This window comes from Megachile rotundata, chromosome 7, assembly GCF_050947335.1.
Source record: "Megachile rotundata isolate GNS110a chromosome 7, iyMegRotu1, whole genome shotgun sequence".
Classification (NCBI taxonomy): domain Eukaryota; kingdom Metazoa; phylum Arthropoda; class Insecta; order Hymenoptera; family Megachilidae; genus Megachile; species Megachile rotundata.
This window is the reverse complement of record NC_134989.1, coordinates 17,548,149-17,569,672: the sequence shown is the minus strand read 5'-3', so window position 1 is coordinate 17,569,672 and position 21,524 is coordinate 17,548,149. Positions and strand designations below refer to the sequence as shown.

The window sequence follows — 21,524 nt, the reverse complement described above, 5'->3', positions numbered from 1 at the left end:
TCATTCCATATTCTCGATTGTTTTTGAAACGATTTAAAATTCATCTTATTACCTAAATAAAACCGTTCAAAAGAAAATGGAATGTTTTTGGCTGTTAGACAGTGTAGATATGCTCGGTTACGCGGGAATTTGCGTAGGAATAGAAAATTCGCAATTATTACAAAATTCTCTCTTGGTATTGCAACAAGAAAATCATTTTCGAAAGTGTTACTATTGGGGTCAAATTTATGGAGTTCGAAATAATTACCATATCGCATATGGTTTTGAAAAGGACTGCATGAACGGTCAAGTATATTATTACAGGCAAGATTAATAAAATCCACTTTTTTGACACTTCCGATAATTCGTAAAAGAAATATTTTGAATAAAGGTTAGTCTATCAAAATTGTGAGGATTAAATTACGTACACGGTGTCGATTATAAAAGTTAAAGCAATCTTAACTTTCTGTAGAAAAAATGCAAACTAACTTCGGTTCAAAATATTTTTTTCCCAAAAAAGTAAAAGAATATTAAAAAGTTATTTCAATTAGTATCGATGGATTAAATTGGCTGTTACTACCAAAGGCTAATAAATGCGCAAGATTCTTAACGCCACTCGCAGTTAACAAATTTGAAGGAGATCCTTCTATAGTTACTAAAGTGTACAATGTAAATCCTCCATTCCCGCCAAACGAGGATCCGAAGAAATATTACGACGTGAGTTCAATACAGTTTTACAAATAAATTTTTCAGTCAAAATGTAGTAATTTAGGTAATTCGTAGAATTTCATAAACATTAGGGGCCTATTCCCAAAGAACTGAAAGAGGAAGATAGACTTGCAGCTACGGTAGAATTAATTAGAGAAGATGCCGCAGTAGTGCCACGTGGCGCATGGTTCAAGTGTCCTAATGGCGAATGTATCGAAAATTTAAGTTTTGAGGGACTTACTCTTGACGATGCCTCATATTTAAAATCCTACTTACACGCTCGTCCACCACAACAAAAGTGGAACACTAATCTGCTTACTAGACCCGATTATAATTACGCGATAGATTTTTTAGATACAATTGATTTGGATGTTCCACAAGGTATAAGAACATTTCTAATAATCTTTGATTATTTTTCTGAAGTCTTACATCTTTTTTTAGGCTGCTGGGATTTACAGTTTCAACTCGCAAAACGATTAGTAATTTTACACAGTTTCTTTTGGCCTGGTATGACATTTTACCATAAAATAAATAGTCCACATTATGGGTTTTTGTACTTTGGGCATGGAAAGAAGAATATGGACGTAGTTTTTATGGTATAGATACGGAAACGAGAATAAAGAATTAAAAATTTATACACACGTTATTTTTAATTTGCAATACGTAAGTAGTTATTTAAATCTGGGAACACGTTAGATTCTTAATTGTTTTCTATGACAACCAAACATGTTACACGGAATTAAATTTCAATCTTTTCACACGTGTCCTGTGGTATGTTAACATATTTCATTTTATAAGTTTACAAGTAACAACAGTTCTAAAAAAAATGGCTCGAATTGAGAGGATAAATATTAGTAAAAATTTCCAGCACTTTGAATCGTGACGCGCGTAAGTCGTTAACATAAGGTTATGATTATGTTTCGTATCTCAATTGCGACGAATAAAATTTTCGTGACTATTTAAAACGTTTCATTATAAATTTCGTTCGAGTAAATTCGTAAAAATATTGTTAATTAGTAATTAATCGTTATCGCGTTTCATGTGGATAAGAATTAAAACGAAAATCTTGCCGCCACCTTTGTGAACGGGCTTTGTGGGGGAATTAGTTGGTAGCTAGACGCGTAAGATGGCAGCAGTATTTCGCTCAAGGATGGTGAATTTGAACGCACAAGCGCAGTGACCGGCGTACTCGAGTGAAGTGTTGTTTGCAAGTGCTTGGGATCCGTATTTCGACAGATTTCTCCAGGATATTTTGGTGCTAACGGTGAGTACAAGCTGCCCTGTCTTTTTAAATACTTTTTTTTTACTAGTGAATCAATTTTTGTTCGTTAATTCACCTTACTTCGACCTTGAATCGAAAAGTTTAGTAACGGCGTGTCACCGGGTGACGCCGGTTCTGTGAAAAACGTATTTCGTAGCACGTGGATCGTAGTGATTTTCTAACAAATATATAGAATTTTCGAAATTGAATATGGCCGTGAAATTTAGACTTTCTATGTTGAGAACGCATTTTCGACGCGATGCGTCGCGTATGGGACTTTTTCCTGATTGACAGGCGGGGCGTCGAGTTTCCGCTTGTTTCTTGTACGAATATGCGTCATCTGACGTTACCGAATTTTCGTGTTTATTTCGTAATTGGTAGGACAGATACAAACCAGTACACGATCAATGTTTAAATTTTCAAGATGGATGTAAACGGAAGTAGACTTTTGTGTTACGATCTTTCGAAGTTCGACGATTAAATACGTTTCAGTCTTACGAATTTTTCTGACGAAATAAAAACGCAATTATAACGAAACGAAAGATTTTGTAGAAATATTTAGCGGCAACGCAGCCGAACGCTATTTTGTTGTTTACCGTGCTTCGAACTTACATTTTTATTTCGAATTCTTGATACAATATGCGACTCGAAGTTGCTCGATTCAAGGTTAGCTAGGTCAAAGAGAGTTACGGGGATCTGTCGTTGTCGAACAAAAAGATAGCGTTCTTTCTCGAACGAGCCATTACAGTGGAACAAATTTTGCTTCTCTTGTTTTCTGAGATCATCACCGGTTCTGAATTTTACAAATATTGAAAAATTCTCGTTAATTTCATCGTCGCCCATTTTCGGTGATAACACGAGTACAACCATTTCTTTCTTCCTTATTGCATCGAATTAAAATTGACAGTACGTATCGCATTTGCATCGTAAATCAAAAGCGCAAAATCGACTATTTGTGACACGTAATTTTCTACTCTTTTTTTTACAAATACTCCAATTTCACGGTTTTCAATCGAATCGAAAGGAAATATCGGTATAACTCGTTATACCAATAACGAGGTTTTTTACACGATAAAAGATTGTTATAACACCAAGATTATTTGTAATTAATATTCAAACTCTCCTAATCCTTATTTACGTCTGTTACGAATAAGCTCGTATATGGTGCTGATCTTAGGTAACAACATGAAATTAATAATATGTCCATCTGTATGTCAAGTACGTGTTAATTCTCGCGCTTGAAATATTCCTTCCGGACACAGTTATTTTACACTGTTCAGTTCCAACTGTTTTTAACGATGAACGTATTAAAGTACTTTGGTGCAATTTTGGATTTTTGATGAGAATGAAATTAATTTGTTGGGTCCAGCAGTTATCGAGATATGGTACCGTTCCAAAAAGTCCCCAACGAAGCCGTATCAATATCGGAGCAAATTGGACATGGAAGCGTAAAGACTTAATCTTTTTGGTCGAAGTAATCACAGTATCGTCTTGGTTAGTATCAGGACGATCGTACAGAGCATATTCTTGTTACACGATTTTCGATACCCGTTCGTACGGTTTTGAAAATGTCCGCCTCTGTATGTGCCCCCTCTGATACCGAGATTTATTTTCGTGCAACGAAGAAATCAATGACGGAGCCGATAACCTCTCTCTCCGCGCCTCGCGGCCATACGAGACCCCTCTTCGGCCCGGCTCCCTTTTATCTGATTCATATGCACGGCCGTACATGTGCAATCGTGTAGTCGATTCCGAGCACGGACCGCGAGTTCCGGTTCCTATTCGAGTAGTATCCTCTCTGTACACCGGGGCGTACCTTCTTTCTCCTCTCTTTTTCCCTGTCGTCGACTTTCGTGACGCCCAAGAATATCCTTACTTTCTTACCCAATTACGAACGTTTCATTACCTTGTAATAGATCGTTTCATGTATAACACATGGCGACACGTTATAAAATAATAAATATTTATGAAGTTGTTAACCTTGGTAAGGTATTAAAACAATCGAAATTTGGACAGAGCGATATCATTTGAATTTTCTGTTCTCGATAATTAACTCTGTTAGATTGCTTAGAAACGATCGCGATCAGAGAAATCTAGCGCAATGGTAGAAATAAAATTTCATATTCGAACGGCGTTCTCGAGCAACGATTTTCTTGTTAGTTTACGACGGACATAGCCAGAGAGGAGAAGGAGAATTCGCTGGGCGATATTATGACTTTACGCGGAAACGAACGTTCGCGTCGAATTCCTGCGATTCTTGCTCACGACTTCTCTCGGATTCGATGTATCGAACGCCGGTTATCGACCCCCTTCCGATACGCTTTGACGCTCTTTCTTAATAGTTCACCGGGAACCAGTACGAGGCGAAATCTCGTAACGGGATTTAGAGTAAACCGTAAAAACCTCGTGGTAACGTCACGGCATTGACTTTCTTTGTTCCACTGGAGTAAACTCCTTTCAGAGCGTTCTAGCGACCGAGGCGATCAGGTGATATAAAAACGAAAGATTTATTAACTATCATCTTCTACAATACGAAGTCTGCTCGTTCTTTCTCGCGGGGAATCTAGGTTATCGAGGGTTAACCCTGGTGCATGAATAATTTGTTGCACGCTCGACGAATTTGTTAAAAGTTAACGTTCGTCAGCGGTGCAATTAAGTACCAGATACGTGTCAAACACAGCTCTCGAATGACTCATTAACGTTCAAGTTGAGCGAGTCGCCTTCTTTTATACCGGCCGTACGACCGTATTATTGATCACGGTACGATCGTATCACAGAGCAATGATTCTCAACCATTGTTACACACTCGAACACCGTACGATTCCAATTTCTTTTGTTTCACCTTCGACATGAGATTGCAATGCGGAACAATTTTACTAACGTGGAAATAATTTTACCGAAAATATTTTCAAGTGCACGCCGATATCGTATGCACGTTGCATAGGCACGCTCTTGATAGGCGAATTCGTGGAAAAATGGTTCGTTTGATTTTGGAGAAATGACGGATACATCGCATATTTGTAGAAACAGTACGGAACAGTGGTTCTCACGGTGGTCGATCGAGGCAATTAGGTCGAATGGAAAGCGTGATGAAGGGCTATAAATGCGTGAGAACCGTCCGTTTAAGGCGCGAGAACTGGTTCTGGACTGATCACGGGCATCTTCTTCCCAAGGCTCTCTTCTCGATGTTAAACACGGCAGAGATGTTACGAGCTCCTTGGACTGCCTGAAATTAAACGTCGGGGACAAGGAGCCCTGAGGACCGCCTTTTCTTGAACCTCCACCTTCTCTTCTTTTCGATTCTTTTTTCTCCGTTTGCTTTGTTTCTTCTTCGTCTTCTTCCTCTTCTCCTTCTCTGACTTTACAGTCTACCTGGCGAACATTACGAAACGCTTCGATCGTTTTATGCTCGATCCACACCGCTCACGTTTCGCTTTTGGTTTCATCAAATATTCCATTTAGTTTACATCGCACACTAAGGTGTAATGTAGACTTCCTTCGAAGATAACAAGAGATCTAGGCATGTTTCTGGTATTTCAAAAATGAAAGCAAGCTAGCATCCTTAGGAAGTTTGCACTCGAATGCACGCGATTGAAACGTTACATGTAGTAAGCACGATCTAATTATGTAATGGAATAGTACTTGAGCGAGTCGAACCGTGAGCGGATCGACGGTGTGGATTAGGCCTTAGATTCGAGCTGGAATTTCAGCGACGAGAGTAAAAAAGAGACGCTGCCCTAATCAGCGAACAGGTTCCCGAAACAAGCGTGTATCTATTTTTCGACCCGATATATTCGATTTGGCTTTTGTTTACCATCGTTTGATTGTTTTTTCGAATTGCATCGAAAGTTTACACTCGGATACGATACGTGTAAACAGCGGCGCATGTATCGATAGTGTTTGTCGAAGATTCGAGACGTTCACGAAAGCTACGACGAAAAGGTAGAGGCCGGTGTATATCGGGTCCCGGTCGTCACGTGCACCAGGAGTGATTTCTTCCATGCCATGGCTCCGTTGTCAAGTGGACAATATCTTCTCGTGTTACAACAATGTTACCGTTGCCGAACAAAACGACTCGCTCCGATCTTTCCTCTTGCGTGCCTCCGTCGTGTTATGCCGACGCGACGTTCCGCCCTCCCGTATAACGCTCGAGATATCGCGTTCATAATTTATTGCGCCACTTGAATCAGCGAAAATCTTCGGGTTGCCACCTTTTGTCTCGCGGACATCGGATCAAGTCAATTACTTTAGCTTACAGCGGGCTCCCGTTATATCGCCACGAATGAACCAACCGAAACGGAGTATTCTTGGAATCCGGTTGCTCGATGGATCGTAACGAGTAACCTATTATGTATTAAAATCTTTCGCTTAATCTTCGAATGGTTGCATTATTTATTTGGACAACCGCGAAAATTCTTCGTCGTTAATCCTGACGTTATAATGCATACCGGTGGTTCCTTAGAAATCGATTCGTTTCTTTTAAACGTCACTCTCAATTTACTGAACGTACATAAGTGCTCGTTTACGGGTCCTTTCATTGTATGCATATCGTTCAGCAGGTCACGTCCAACACAGACGCGTAGCCTTAATGAAAAAAGGGAGTTGAATACTCCTGCCTTGATTTACCGAGTCACAGTTTTGGCCCTGCGTCCGGGTATTATAAAAATTGTTCGAATCGACGTAACAATATTATGAGTTATGTCATATAATCTTGCTATATCTACGAGAAACAATTTGTACCAAATCAGATAATAGAAGGGGGTCGATTCTAGGTTTTGATCGTATTCTGCCATTCCTCTCGGACAATCGCGATGATTTCTTTCGGTGGCCTTTCATAGAAAACACGCTGTTCGGTAGACGAGGTTTCTTCTGGAAATATTTTCCGGATAGATTTTCGGCCCGATCGGACGCGTAGATTACGCGCACACTTGCACGTGGGTTCCGAGCGCGCTTTTATTCTTTGCAAACAAGCTGGGAGCTCGGGGATAGATGGATGTGTGTACAGGGTGTTCCATGCAACTGGGACAAGCTGCATTTTTAAAGAAGACGGTCAAAGTTATGAGAACAATTTTACGAGACTAAATTAAGTGGTTCTAAATAATCGAACAGCGTTTAAGAATATTTTGAAACAACGTGTATTTGTATAAATCGGTGCATTTGAGGAGTACACAATTGCACTTTGTTTTTTCAATAAAATCCTATACTTTTAGCTGATCGATGCGATTCCTATCTGTAAAAGGGTACTAAAGTAGTTTTGTACGAAGAGCGTATTTTGACCGAATGACGTGAATCGCCTTGTAGAAAGGAGAGCTTACGGTGGCTGGAGAAGATCGAGCGAGCGAGCGCGACTGAACGCGAGATGGAAAGGGGAGTATGGGGGTTATGGGGGCACGTTTCACACAAAACGGCCACCATAGGCACTGGCAGCTGTTCACCATCCGTGCCCTACTCTCTCTATATGCTTCCTCTTCTCTCCCCCGCATTCTTAGCTCGGCTTAGCCTCGCCCTTAACTCTCCCTCGATGCTGATCGTTGAAAAGTTCCTAGCTTCTGTGCTTCGCTGCTCCATTTCTCGTTTCATTCTTTCGATGTTGTTCAACTTTTTGTGTAGTGTCGGTAGTCCTGGCTCTCTTTAACCCTTTGCACTCGTTAAGGTTCATCTACGTCCGCGTATGTACATAGGACGTGGCAGACTCGACGAATATTCTTTGATACGTTCTCCGCGAGGGTGTTCACGTTTAACTCTTATTTATTCCGCTTCCCATTTAGTTCCGGCGAGTGTTTCGAACACTCAAAGGGGTTGCTCGTGTCAGATACAATTACGATTTCGTGGTTCATACACGGATATCACGTGTTCCTCGTGATTCGTTGGCATAGGTAATCTAAGTTGAGAGGTCCGGAAAGAGAGGATGGTCACGTTTATTACGTAATCCTGGACACGTGGTCGAAATACATTGGAGCCGCTCGTATTTGCCCGAGCGAACATAAATCTCTTCTACGGTTCTCTTCTTAGCCTTGACGAGACAGGCCTTCGGAACGGGGTACGCTTTCTTACCGCATCGATTGTCTGCTTCAATCAATTTCTTTCAAAAATATCGATACATTTACGCGGCCATTTTTTAACTTTAATATCATGTTACTTCGTGTTTAAGTCCGAAGGAGAATCGGTGTATTTAAAACGCTGTAATTTGCGTTTTGAAACAGGAGATAGCATACAATTTGATACTTAAAGTTTGACAGTAATATAGTGGTCCGTTCTATTCTTTGTTGCAACATACAATACGATGGGCCCCTTAGGAGGCTGTTTCAAAAAAATGTCCGTCAATCAATCTTAGAGATCCTGTCTGGTTGTATGATTTGAAGCAACCTCCTTTTTAAAGCAACGGTAAAATAATGTCGAGTAAGTTAATTGAGGGAAACAAGCGGTTGGTCGGGATCGTATCAACGATGTCTTCGGCGTTAAAGAATTAAAGGTGGCCTGTCTGGAAGTCAGGTAGTTCCAACATTCCAACACAATAGCCGCGCTTACGATACCGCGAGCAGAATCTACGATGGACCAGTTATCGTCGAAAGAGTAGCGTTTCTCTCTTTCGTTCGCGTTCTTCTCCGCTCAGCCTTGTCGTTTCTAGTATTTTCGCTTATTGTCGGGGCAGAATATCAGCCCTCCGTTCGCCTCTCTCCATTCTCGATTCGTGAACCGTAATACGCGAAATATTCCAACGGAACGAGGGACGAAGCGAAGTTTGCCTTCCTTCGCGAGTATATAGGATGGTGGTCGTTGTTGGCCGAGTAATATTGCCCGAACGAGAGATACATGAGCGTAAGGCACAAGTGGGTGTGCTAGAGAGCGTGTCTTTGTGTGCGCGACGCTTGAAAAGCCGCCTTCAAGAGCCAACACGGTAGCTACATAATGGATTAAGCCACGTCCCCGTTGACGAGCCACGAACGGACAGGGAAAATCCGTGATAATGTGGTTACAAGGACCATTCTTCCTTCTTCTTCGGTAGTCCCTTTTCGTTCCGACGTGCCAGCGAAGCAAGCAGAAAGGAAAGGAAAAATTTGTCGGATCACCCTGCGTTGGGGAGGAACAGCGACTGGGTGTCGGGTCATCTTTATTTCAAGATCGTCGTGTCTCTCCTCATTTACTTTTCCATCCCTTTAGTCTAACAAGAAGTGCCACGAATGAAATTTCCCGAAATCATAAATCTATATTTACCATAAGCGTAACTGCAATTTTAGGGGCAAATGCCTCGCCAACTTTCGGAAAATTTTGCTTAAAACTCATCGGTGATCGGTCACTCGAAAATAGGGACGTATCTGAATATCTAGCAGTATGGGGATATAGGAATTAGATTTGGGAAAATGGTAAAAACGCGCGGTATCGAGAATCGTTCGGTGCAGACTATGCGTAATATTTCAAGTTTATTTGCCTGGACGTCGCAGTAATGAACGGTTAGCAGTGATAGACGCAATTGCTGAGAAAATCATAAGGCAAGGGTCTAGACAGCAACGATCCCTTGACGGATCAATTTGTTTCAAAGTCCATTTGCTCGGAGGAAGTGGAATAAAGATACGAGACCGCGAGTGTTGAACCTCGAGATTCGGAGCACTGGCCGCGTGGATGCGTATCGTCCGCCTCTCGGCTCTCTTCAAAACAGAGAAAAAGGACTAGCGGAGCTGGTAAAAATATTTACACGGCCAAAAATATCGAGGCTGCGACTTATCTGTCGGAATTAGCCCGGCGAACGGCCATTTTTTCGTGTACGCTCCAAATACTGGAACAAAGAACGGTTGATTCTCGGTGATGTTACCCGTTTTAACTTTCCGTTTTGAATCGAACGGCGCTTTCGTTGAATCGATCGCGGCACGACCATCGACGAGCCTCTTCAAGCGGTAGTCTCCCGTTTCGCTTCTAATTAATTACAGTTAATTACGTTAATTGGTCCAACTAACGCGATCGCACCACTTTACAGTGTCGCATTCCTCGTCGAGCGTCGTTACGCTTCGTGTCTCGTGGTTAGGACACTTTTTGCAGTCTGTACTGTGGAACGATTTTTTTATCGGACGCCTTAAAAGTTAACTCCTTGTCATTTGTAAGTTTCGGGATCGCTAAACTCTTAAGTTTGCAGCTTGAAAAGTTCGTAAAATCGTAAAGCGTAACAGGGAAAGTTGGCGTTGTGCTCGCTGCCCTACACGTTGCGTCGAATTTTCACGCGAGCCTGGTTGGCATCGTAATACCATTATGGGGAAAATGTAGTTACAGCTTCGAATTTCACGGATCGGACGAGGGGGTTGTGCAACGACCCCTTGGAAAAGTCGCCCTTATTTGTTTTCCACGAATGCACCGTAACGACACGTGTTTCCGTATTACTTTATTCCTACGCTTTCGATGACCGAATCGGACAGTTTGTTCGTCGAAAACGTATTCCGAAAACGATAGAGTGGATCGATGGTTCAATGTCAGTGGTCAGCCGATAATGGAAGGACCGAGTAACGCCGGATCGTAGCCGTGTAAATATCGGATCACGCGTTTGCATCGTTTCAGCGTCGAGCACGATGCTCGGCTTCGTGACTAACGTTTCCTCGAGCACGTTATAAATCATTTCATACGGTCTCGTTCAATTACTTTCCTCGTCGATCTCGCTTCCATTCCGCTTTCTTTCTCGTTCACGGTTTTGCTTCTCCCCGCCCTTCCTCCTCTTCCCTTATTGGTCACAATTTTTCAAACGCGTCCGTTCCACTCGATTCGTACGATTAATCTATTTAAAGAGAAGCTTTTTTGAGTTTCTAATGGAAAGGTGCTCGATTCCATCGAATGTCCGACAAATTATATCGAGTCGTAATAAATTCAAACCTCAGAGGTCGAGAGGATCATTAATTTAATTCTTTGACTGCTGCCAGACTGTATTTCCTGATAATGATCTGAAAGTGATTTTGTACAATTAACAGTGTAGTCTGTAGTAATTCTGAAATACGTTTCGCTCGCAAACAGTTGTTATTGTAACTCGGTTGTATACTGGATTGCAACGCGGGCTTCCTTTGACTGGGATCAGTGGCTTTCCTCTATTTAACTTTTAGAAGCAAAACGCGAGAACTTCGAAACTTCTAAATCCGATTATTTCAAATTTTCTAAATTTAGAAACTCGAGGAGCGAGTACAAAGAAAATATTTGCTCTTTTAAAAAATGCTTTATCAAGATAACGTCGAACGTACAAAGCGTTAATACACTCGAATAATTTCCTGAGGGAAAATATGATATTGTTTAATATTAGTCGAGGTTCTGACATAAGCATGATGGTAGAGCGAAACGTTCTCCGTGGCTAAACGGCCGCAGTATCATTCGCAGCTGTACAAATATGTATAAGCGAATTCGGTAGCCAGCAGCAACAGAGCCTGCTACAGTCTCGCAGAAGATGTTTGAACGGGATCAAATTTACGTTTAATCGCATTGTGTAGTAATTATGAACCGTGGCGCTTTATCGCTCGGAAACCGTTTGATAATATTTAGCGACCTGCCGCTTGAAAGTTAGTTAATTGGCAATATATTGGGTCGTGCAAAAAGGTTTCTGCTGTAATATAGCGGCGGTCTTTGTAGATGGCTGTGCGCGATAAGACGCGCGGTGTCACAATATCTGGCCATGCAACGCTCGTGTACTTGTTGTGATTCGTATAAATCAAAATACTGCAGTTTGAGAAATAGAAGAAAGGAAGCAATAAATTTAAGATAACGATTGACCGAAAAGCAATTAATAAGTCGTCTACGAAAAAGTGAATTAAAATATGAAAATATTTGCGGAACACGCTTTCCACTTTTTACCTGCCGCTGAGTTATGCGGCGATAGTACTTAGCAGAGAGTTAATCGGTGCGAAGTCGTTCGAACGCCCACGCTAATCTAGCCGCGTTTATTTCCGCGCGACCGTGGGACGTAGTTGCTCTTTTTCTCTTTTTTTTTACAACGTTCTCGCGAATGAATAAATGACTGGCCGTTTAAACGCGAGTACAATGGCACGATTATGGCGCGATGTCTCCGTGCCTTTGTGGCCGCCTTAACTCGATCAACTCGCCTCGTGGTACGTGTTAAGATTAGACCCTCCTGTACACGGTCGTACTCGCGTCTCGGTCGTTCTTCTCTTCTCTTTCGATCTTTCAGGGATAACACGAGCCACCCTAAAATAGTTTCTGGCTGCGGAGGGCGTGTTCAAGGTGAAGGTTAAAGTTTCGTTCTGTCGTAAGAGGGTGACGAGTTGGCAGATTGAAGTTTCAGATGAGGGTTGTTGCCGACGTTCCTGTCGAATCGAAAGGGGATCGATCCGGTTGCTCCACATTCTTCCTTTCAATCGTTGGGAAATCGTTTCTTCGTGGACAGCGTAGTTACTTATTTTCAGTCCCTTCAAAACGTTTTTATCGCTTTCTCGATTTCCTTTCTATTACTTTTCAGAATCGAATTTTAGTTTCGAACTTTCCAAGAACATTCGCTGATGAGACGATAAGCGTTTGACAAGACGAACAAGTAATCGTTCACGATTCGTTGAATACGGTTTAATTCGTTTCGAGTAATTAACGTTAAAGTGATTTAGCGCGTAAGCGATAGGCATATTACTGTTTACCTGTTCGCGAAAACGATAGCATCAGCATTCGTTGGCAGTGCAGTTCACTTTTGACGATAAAACGAGATCGTTTATGATTTACCGTTCAAAACTCGACTCGTTCCAGGTGATAAGCAATTAGCGATTCAGCGTATAATCGACGAATAAGCTTTACTACCTTATTATTTACTCGATCTTGGAGATGATAACTTAGCTAAGCTACCGATGAAGTTTTCTGTCTCCGTGTGAACGTGATGCTCAGTAACTATGCATTGTGCAAATCAAAAACTATTCTTAGAATCTTGTAAAACATTCGCGGAATTTATTCCTTCGTCTATGCTCCATAAAAATATAAAGCGGCATAAACGTCGGTCGAAGTACGTACAGACGTCACCGATATTTCAAGAACGTCGCCAAATCTGAACCGTCACGATTCTGACACGTCACCGATGCATGCAAACAGACTTTTATAACGTCTACCGGAGGAAACGCTGAATATGTTTTATCGCGCCATAAATAAAAAAGATAAAATAAGTCGAGCTTCCTCGGAGTCGTGAACGTCGCGTGAAAGTAGGTCGAGCGCAAAGCGCGTCAAGCTCGACAAATTTTTAATGAAACGTTACGCAGAGCGGTACCTTGATCCCGTTGGGAGACGAGAGTATGCTGTACGAGCAAAAGGTGTATCACCGTTTCTCGGAGAGTCGGGTGCAAACGAGGGCCTTAAAATAAGTAACAGCGCGTGCCACGGTGTGTGCAGACGGTGTTCGAGGTTAAGGTTAAGGTTGTGCACGCGGTATCGTGGTCACAAGGTCACCACGAACACCAACCAGGACCTTACTTCACGGAACTAAATCCACTTTTATTTAACCCTTTGCGCTACAACTCGATATGTCCACGAATAATATTTTGCAACTCGTTGAGGTTTATCGACATTAAAATTCTGATAATCGTAAGACTCGTTTACTTTCAGTTTCTCTCATTTTCGACGTTATAAAATAATAGATGGAAATAATGGAGCGTAAAAGAGAACGTGGAAGTTGGTATCGAAAGTAATAAAAGGTTTTATAAGGGATAAGAATAAAGGTGGCGATAAAAATTGGTTGACACTCCCCTGAGGGTGTACTGGCGGATTTCCATTTCATGGCGGCTACGTTCGACTAGCTTCTGAAGCGGGATGGAAGTTAAATGGGACCCTGAGCTGATATATTCAGGTTCCGGTTTCGCTATGCTCGGTTGAATACAGGGTTCACGGGTGGCACACCTAATGTGTATCCTCTATGCTCGTAAACGCGCAACATTTAAACTTCTGCTGCTGGCGAACAATTTTTGCCTCGGTTCTTTTTTCCATTTTTCCTCCCTCTCCTCTTGTTATTCTCGTATTTTACGCCATCGCGTTTCGTAACTTCCCGTACTACGTTTGTGTATGTACCTCTCGATTCGAATAACTCTCAACAATTTTCGCTCCGCTTTTTACCTCGAAAACTTTGCGACGTCTACCATTAGGCTCGTTTCGAAAGTTTCGTCGAGTTTTACCATTGAATGTAAATGATCATAATTTAGCCAGAAGTTAATACATTCGTCGAAGTGAATGAAAAGTTCTTTTACTCGGTATCGTTCGAATCGATTATCATATTTGCCAGAACTTCTCTATCCTTCCTGAATTCGGTTGGTAACCAGCTATTTTTCCTCCCGTGAAGATCGCTTCTCGCTTATCGACCCGCGAACGTCAAGTACAGCGAGGATTCTCGTTCCTTTCGTTATCTCGTCGATAAACGTACATCGAATTTTATCGCGAACCGCGAGTAAAAATTCACTCGATACTGTTCGATCAAGCGGTTTCGTTGTCGGCTCGGTCGTTCGAGTGGCACGAGAGATGTTGGAACGTCGGGGACCTCGTGTTTTCCCCGCTCGAGCAATTCCTTCACGGAGATACGGAGTAATGGAGCGTTTCTTTGGCCTCCATGACCTACGTCGTTAAGATATACGTCAGAAGGGAGAAGAGGTCTCGAGGCCTGAAACCCGCGAAACGATTCGAAGGAACGTCGTGGCTCGTTTCTCGACGTTGACGAGGATGTGTCGCGCCACGGTACCGTTGCCTAGAACGTCGACAAATTTCCTACCAACGACCACACGTCCAAACATTTGTCGGATCTCTCTTCTCGGATCTTGTTCGATGCGCAAACGCGCGAGAAATGTCAGCAGATTCTGTTGGCGTACGATAGTGTTGGTGGTAGCGGTTCGTAAATGCCACGCACGCAATTGTTAATTCTATAATAGCTCGTGTGTCTGCAGTGGATTGTCGTTGAAAATTGTTATGTAGTTTCGATCGTACATTGTGGGATAGAAAATACAGTGGCGGACAAAAGAGAGTTTAAAATAGCCACTCGCGTAACTCGTGTTATAATTTTATATCGCGCTGATAATACCGCTTTTATTTCAGGATACCTTTCAGTTTCTTCTACTTTAATATTCTTTTGTTTACTGCCCTGTTTTATGCAACAGGTGCAATGGACAAAAGATTCAAATTTTGTGGGGGGCAGTAAATTTTATGCGCTGTATCAGCAAATAATTGTCTTGTATTTCGAGAAGCACTTGGCGCGGAGTTCATTCATCTTAATGGAATATTACAACAGTGGGAGTGCTGAATTACTTGTATTACTTATTACCACGTGAGCGCGATAAAATTGTTATAAACACCGAATCGCTTGGAAATTAAGCAGAGAGGGTACCGAGCCGTCAGCTAGAATCGTACTTCTATTCGAGTGAGTCATAAGAACGACCGATAATCTCTGGCAGTGTATCGCGCGTGAATAGAGCGGCTAGCAAAGAGAAGAAAAAGAAAGGGACTGCGGTGATCAAGAGAAGGTGGAAAGAGACAGAGAGAAAGAGAAGGGAGGAAGCTATCGTACCGTTTTCTACGACACGAAGCGAGAGGAAACTCGAGGAGAGGAAAGAAGCAGACGGGGAGGGACTATAGTGGAGCGGTTGTCGAGAAAACGGTAAACTGCTCTGCGGGACCTGGTGAACGTTGTGCGTTGTATCTCTCGAATCCTCTTGGTCCTTCGAGGATAATGTCAGTAGACGAGATTGCATCGATCGCTGCTCGAGGATGAACCTTAAGCCTTGCTGCCACCGACAGCAGATTCAATCTCCTCGGCCACTCTTTTCGATACATCCTTACACAAAGCGTTCGGCAACGAGTATTGCAATTTGGATGATGCCGTATGAAGGAATAGGTAGAAAATGTGAAACGAACTTTTATTTCGCGCTTCGTTTACCAGAAAATTTACTTTAAATCTTTGATCGCGAGTTACAGTAGCAGTTATTTGAAAAGTACTTCTCGGACTGTGATACGAATAAAATTTCTTCGGATTCTAGGCGAAATTGAGCGTAAACGCGTTTCTCTAGTATCCCATATCGAAACGTTGGTGTCGTTGGGTGCAGTAACACGAAGAATTCTCGATCGTGGACTCGTTTGTTAGTACGCCCCTGCGTCGGATTTCTCTTCCCAGCTGCACTTTACCAGATTAAACGCGCTGCATCCAGCTACTGATGAATTTTAGATACACCAGGGGGAGCGCGAATGGAGAGAGAATTTCTGATAGTGCGCTTTTGCATTTGCACCGGACTGTAATTGAAAGTTATAGGGAAATGGAGTAAGATCACGGGGCTTGAAAACAGTCAAATGCAACGTTGGCCTTCTTTTTAATTAAAGCGCATTCTAGAAGATGGAGAGTTAGATTAAGTTTTCAGACTCGCATCGATTCTCCCTGTGCTCATTCTTAGTCCCCCCGACTCTGCACCCTTCCTAGATTCCCATCTACATTTTTTCTCGGGTTCTATCTTGATTCTTCCACTTGTATTCTGCAGTTGCGTAATTTATTTATCGTACGTTTAATACGGGTAAAAAGTAGTAAGGGCATGAACGCGTCTATGTACGTCCCTGTAATACTGGAAAGATCGAGAAAGAGAGAGACGAAAGGACGAGCAGAGGTCCTGGTAATTAAGGCGTTTCGACAAACGTACATCGCGGAAACCGGTTATCCCAGCATCGCTGCTTTTCGCTCGTGTATACCTGCTGGAAGGTTGCTCGCAAGGTTGCTCGATTCGCTGGCCCTGACGGTCCTTTGAGCCACAAATATGCGTAATCCAGCATGCAGGTAGGAACAGCGAATCCTCCTCCTTCTCTTGAAAACTGACGCTTCCTGGTCGCTGTATCGTAGTAAAAATGCCCTTCGCGTCACTGTAATTTTTCTTCCAGAAGCACCATCTTATTTCGTACAAAAGTTTTCTGAGGGTTTCTTTGTCAACTTATACCGTTGAATTGAAATTCATACGAAAAGATAGAGTTACCAGGTTCAAGGATTCAACGAATTAAGCCGTTAGACGTAGACGAAGGCTTTTCTGGAATATACGGAAGCGCATGGTCGTTAAGGGGATGAAAGAAATCCTCGAGAAAAATCTAGTCTCGTCCAACGATAGCAGGAAGTATCGAATTAACGCATGATCTCGCCGCTGGAAGAAGCTTATTCCTTTATAATAGTAGAATCTTCGCCGCTCCGAGATTCAAATAAGAGTTAGATGTTTATTGGGAACGTCGAGTTTATTATATTAATTAAACGCTGTAAATTATACTTTTGATGGGTAATCAGTCCAACAGGTTTAATTTAACGGGACGAAACTTGAACTTTGTTGTAACACCAGAAGCATAAGAATTTACTCCGCCTTCTTAGACTTGGTCGAGTTTCGTTTACGGGAACGATCACGTCCCGTGTAATTAAAGTAGCTGACGAGCTTTAATTATAGAAATTTTAGCATCGTTTGAACGCGATTGTCTGATTCGTTTATAACGCGCAAAGTTAATTACGAAAGTTTGATAAAAGAGTTTCTAATAAACGAGCGCATCGATCTTTCGTTCGATTCAGCTTTTCTGAAGTTGTACCAGGCTCGAGCTCGGCTTACTATGACGAGGCGATTCTGTCGTTTTGTTCCCTCGTCCTAAGAACTTTCCAACGCGATTAGGTAACCGTGGATGAATCGATGCTCGAGCTAGGTGTTTGATTCGAAGCGTAATCTTGTTTTGAGCTTTGTCCAGTTTGACAGCTCCTATATTTCTCGTTCGAGAAGACGGAGTTCGTTGAAATTACTGTTTCTATCTCGCGGCTCAATTGCTGTTACAACCACGATTTGGATACACATGCACAACATTTTTAGCGGAGGAACTTCATCGATCGAATTGTATAGAATTGCAACATCGATATCGTGGGTCGTATTCGAATCGCGCACAGATTTTTAGCATCCTGGGTCATTGTATAATTCAATCCAGTGTCGGCAGAAGCGATCTTTCCCTTTTAAAAGGCACGATCCTGCAGCGAGCGGAGATCATCTTCGCAGATTAAGCCAAAAGAGGATCGAGAGTGTCGAGTATCGCGGTCGTACGAGTCTACTCGTGAATTTTTATCCCGGTGCTGTTCTATGCGTGCTCGAATACTCGCTAGGTCGTTACACGATCGAGTACAATGTGGACAGAAAATTGCAGCAATCGTGCGTCGAGCAAAGAATATGAATTCATTACCGTTTTATGTTCGACAGGTTTGGTATCATAAACAAATGCAAACGGGACGACATTTTTCCAAAAGAAAAAATAGTCTCTTTTTATTAGTGTTCGTAACGTAACTTCGTTTGCGTTATATGGAAGTTAGCTGTGTTGCTCGAAGGTTTTATAATAGCAGGTAAACCCGTAAAATAAGAGAAGCGATCGCACATTGGCACGCTGACCACCTTTGCGGTAACGTTATACCGAAGCCGGAGGATACCGGAACCAGAGGGATACCGAGTCGAAAGTTCTGGTCACGAAGATTCGCCATCGACGAACATCGATTCTTTCTTTCCGTTCGACCCTTCACAATCAACTTGGAAGCTTACCGAGTTTGTACTACGTATTTGCAGTCGCTTATCAGAACCCTTGAATAGCGGGCTCTTTGCTTTAGCTTACATTATCATTTTCAAACATACAAACACTCCTGTGCATATTTAAATTTGAAGTAGCAACGATAGGGTGACGAGTGATCGCGAAATATTCGCCGGGATTCTAACGTTTCTTAACGTAGCAGATAAGATTTGGGTTCATAGAAGTTCGGAGAGTTGGGTGATCGTATTCGTAAATCGACCTTGCCTGATATTCTTTTCGACTTCACCCTTGTCTTCGTTCACTCTCTCGGTGCATTATGCGTCTATAGGCTACAACGTGATATAAGGATTATAAATAACGTCATTGGTGGAAGCGTTAGTCCTTGGATATCATACAAAGATCGTGTGTACGTACTGGCGTATACGTCGAGAGAAGGAGCGGTCCCTCTTCTGCACACAAAGTTGATTGTCCGGCCTTGAATCTGCGACCAGATGTGCCAACGTAGCCTGTCGCTCGTACACGCGTGCATCGCGAACGTGTGTTTGCGTTCAGATTCGTCCCAAAGACCTGTTGTTCTCTTCGAAATGCCTCGTTGATCTTGATGAATAATACAAATTTTTGGAACGAATCTGCGATGACGAATGTTCTGATTCTCGCAACGATAAAAGTAGTAACAATCGTGACTGTTCTGTTACTGAAAACCGCGTGTCTGTTTTATCCGCGAATTAGGTCTTTTGTTACCTCGTTTAACTCGTTAAAAATAAATGCTATCTACAAAACGTAATCGTACGTATAGCTGTAACATGAAGTGGAATTGATCGATAGGAGAAACATTGTAATTCGTAGAATTTGTTTTCTTTAATGAGTCAGCCAAAGAGTGTTTCACGAAGCCAAAGCCACATTGGCCCAACCCAGTGTCCTTCGACTTGTCTGCCACGACCAGCCGGTATCTCCCCTAAATATGGAGTCTCCTGTCCGTGTCCCTCCGTTTCTCTGCATAGGGATAAGCTTCGAGCCACGGGGGTTGGTCGTGTCGGCTTAGAATATTGCGGGGGTGGCCAGCGGTGGAGAGGAACCCCATGAATCATCCGAGGCACAATCAATACGAAAGCAACCGACCCTCGTTTCGTGGTGCACCGTCGAACCAACGCAACGGCGGAAGCGTAGTTCGCCACGAATCAGCTCGAAAGAGGGTGGACGTCCTCCATGTTCGCAACGAACCTACGCGAAATTACCTTTTCATCCTCGCGAATTTTCAACTTTCGTCGGGCCAGATCGTTGCTCTTCGATCGTTGCGCAGACTAGTCGAAACTAGGGGTTTGTCGATGTTCTCACGATCACTCGGTTTAGAGAAATTTTATTGCATTTTCAATAACTTTGTGTGGCAACAATATGTCTCTTGCAATAATCTCGTCGTTTTAGATGTTCGTCAAACATCGTAAACCGTGCTGGCACGACGTTCTCGTGAACGTTGAACTTCGGTATTGCGAATAGCGAGAGAACGAGGACAAATCTTAGTTTTCAGATAGCAGATTAGATAAGCGAACGTTATCAGCGTGTTCCAGAATAGATGTTAGTTTTATTGGCCGGGTGAAGGCAATATCCTGACATTCTCCGGATATGGACGGAAGATTTCGAAAGGGTACGGTCGGATAAGGTGGTCAAACTTGTCCTTGAGCTACATCAATACGTCATTCGATAGCATTACCCCAAAAACATTTTATACCAAGTTTCAACCCCCTATCTCAACCGACGAGAAGAAATAAAAGGGAAGAATCGAAATTCCAGCTGTTCTCCCATTATTCTATTCAGCGATGTACAAAAATTCTGAAAAACATCTGAAACACTGAGGGTCCGGCAAATGATTTTGTGTTAACAAACATTTACGTAATCCTTGTCTGGAGGACAAAGAAATTGAAGACTGTATAGGATCTTTTCAAAGATATCAGTCTCTTTGCAACTAGAAGCTAGTTTAAAGTTGCTAATTGCCCCGTAGAATCAGAGGAATGAATCAAACGAGCTAACAAAACGTAGTTTTCTATGGCCATTCAGTTTCACTTACGGCCAAGACGCGAAGCGTTGCATATTTCTCCTTGCACCGAGTTACTATCGTCTTTTGAGTATAGAAATTCCCCTCTGAATTCTCTGCTCTGTGTACAGCCGTGTGCATAGATGCTGCAAATTGCGTCTTTCGAGTGACGCTACGTCGAACCGTGCTCGTTTTCTTGTAAACTTAGATCGTTGCACGCAACTGTACGATCGAACGCGACGTAGCCTTGCAAAGGTAGGTGTAGGGGAAACAGAGATCTACGAGAAACTGATCTCGTTGCAACCGTCCTATTACATTGTGAACAAGTTGACAAAAAACAGTTGGTCATTAATCGGGAGTGACGATTCATGGCTTCGCGCGAGACCGATCGGTAGAATTGATCCTTTCAATCGCTTTATTTTGCCCCGGCGGAAACAATGGGTACTTTTGGTTATTTAAAAACGCCCGTGCATTCGTCGTTCGTGATTTTCCATGGGGTTTTCGACGCGATCGTTCGTGCATGTTCCACGGTAAAAAGCAGCGAGCACCGTTGATTTAAATGGACGCGTTTGCATCTGTCCCTCGTACACCGCCGTTTTCAACGACCATTTAAATCAATGACGGCAGACGTTCGCTGCTGGTTAAAATCTCGGGTCGCTGCAAAAAATCGTTATCTGTATTTTTATAACCCTTTCTGCAATGACGAACGCGTACTGCAGTGACTTTAATTCGATAAACTTGGTAATAATTCAAAATTTGATTAGCATCACGCGTCGACGGCGTAGAAATTTTCGTCAATTTTGTACTTTATTGTTTCCGAGTGATTTCTCGTTGTGTCTGAACCAACTGGCATCGAGCACAAAGGGTTGAAACGGTACACTCGGTGGTAATATACCTATATCCTTTTGGTTCTCACGTATCTTTGGCGAATCTCCTGGCGAAACGGGAGTACGTGAGCAGACTTCGTTTTCAGGTAACTGGTACACCCTATATAAGAGCGTGGTCACGTTCCCGGTGTACGGACCGGCGTGTATACCCTTATGAATGAAA

At 42.6% G+C, this 21,524-nt stretch overlaps 2 protein-coding genes across 2 annotated transcripts in view; both read left to right on the top strand.

Moving 5' to 3' along the window:
- The first annotated feature begins 76 nt into the window (after window positions 1-76).
- On the top strand, window positions 77-1,324 carry Rsph9 (Radial spoke head protein 9). The gene is made up of 4 exons (XM_076533543.1): window positions 77-303; window positions 531-696; window positions 780-1,068; window positions 1,129-1,324. The coding sequence occupies exons 1-4, from the start codon at window positions 77-79 to the stop codon at window positions 1,287-1,289; spliced, it is 843 nt and encodes a 280-aa protein (XP_076389658.1). The 3' UTR covers window positions 1,290-1,324.
- A 470-nt stretch (window positions 1,325-1,794) lies between these two features.
- The window catches only part of LOC100879657 (uncharacterized), a 71,722-nt gene continuing 51,992 nt past the window's right edge, over window positions 1,795-21,524 (top strand). Inside the window, exon 1 of the mRNA XM_076533518.1 lies at window positions 1,795-1,951. The gene's annotated coding sequence lies outside the window, so the exon portion shown is untranslated. The remainder of the gene's footprint in view (window positions 1,952-21,524) is intronic.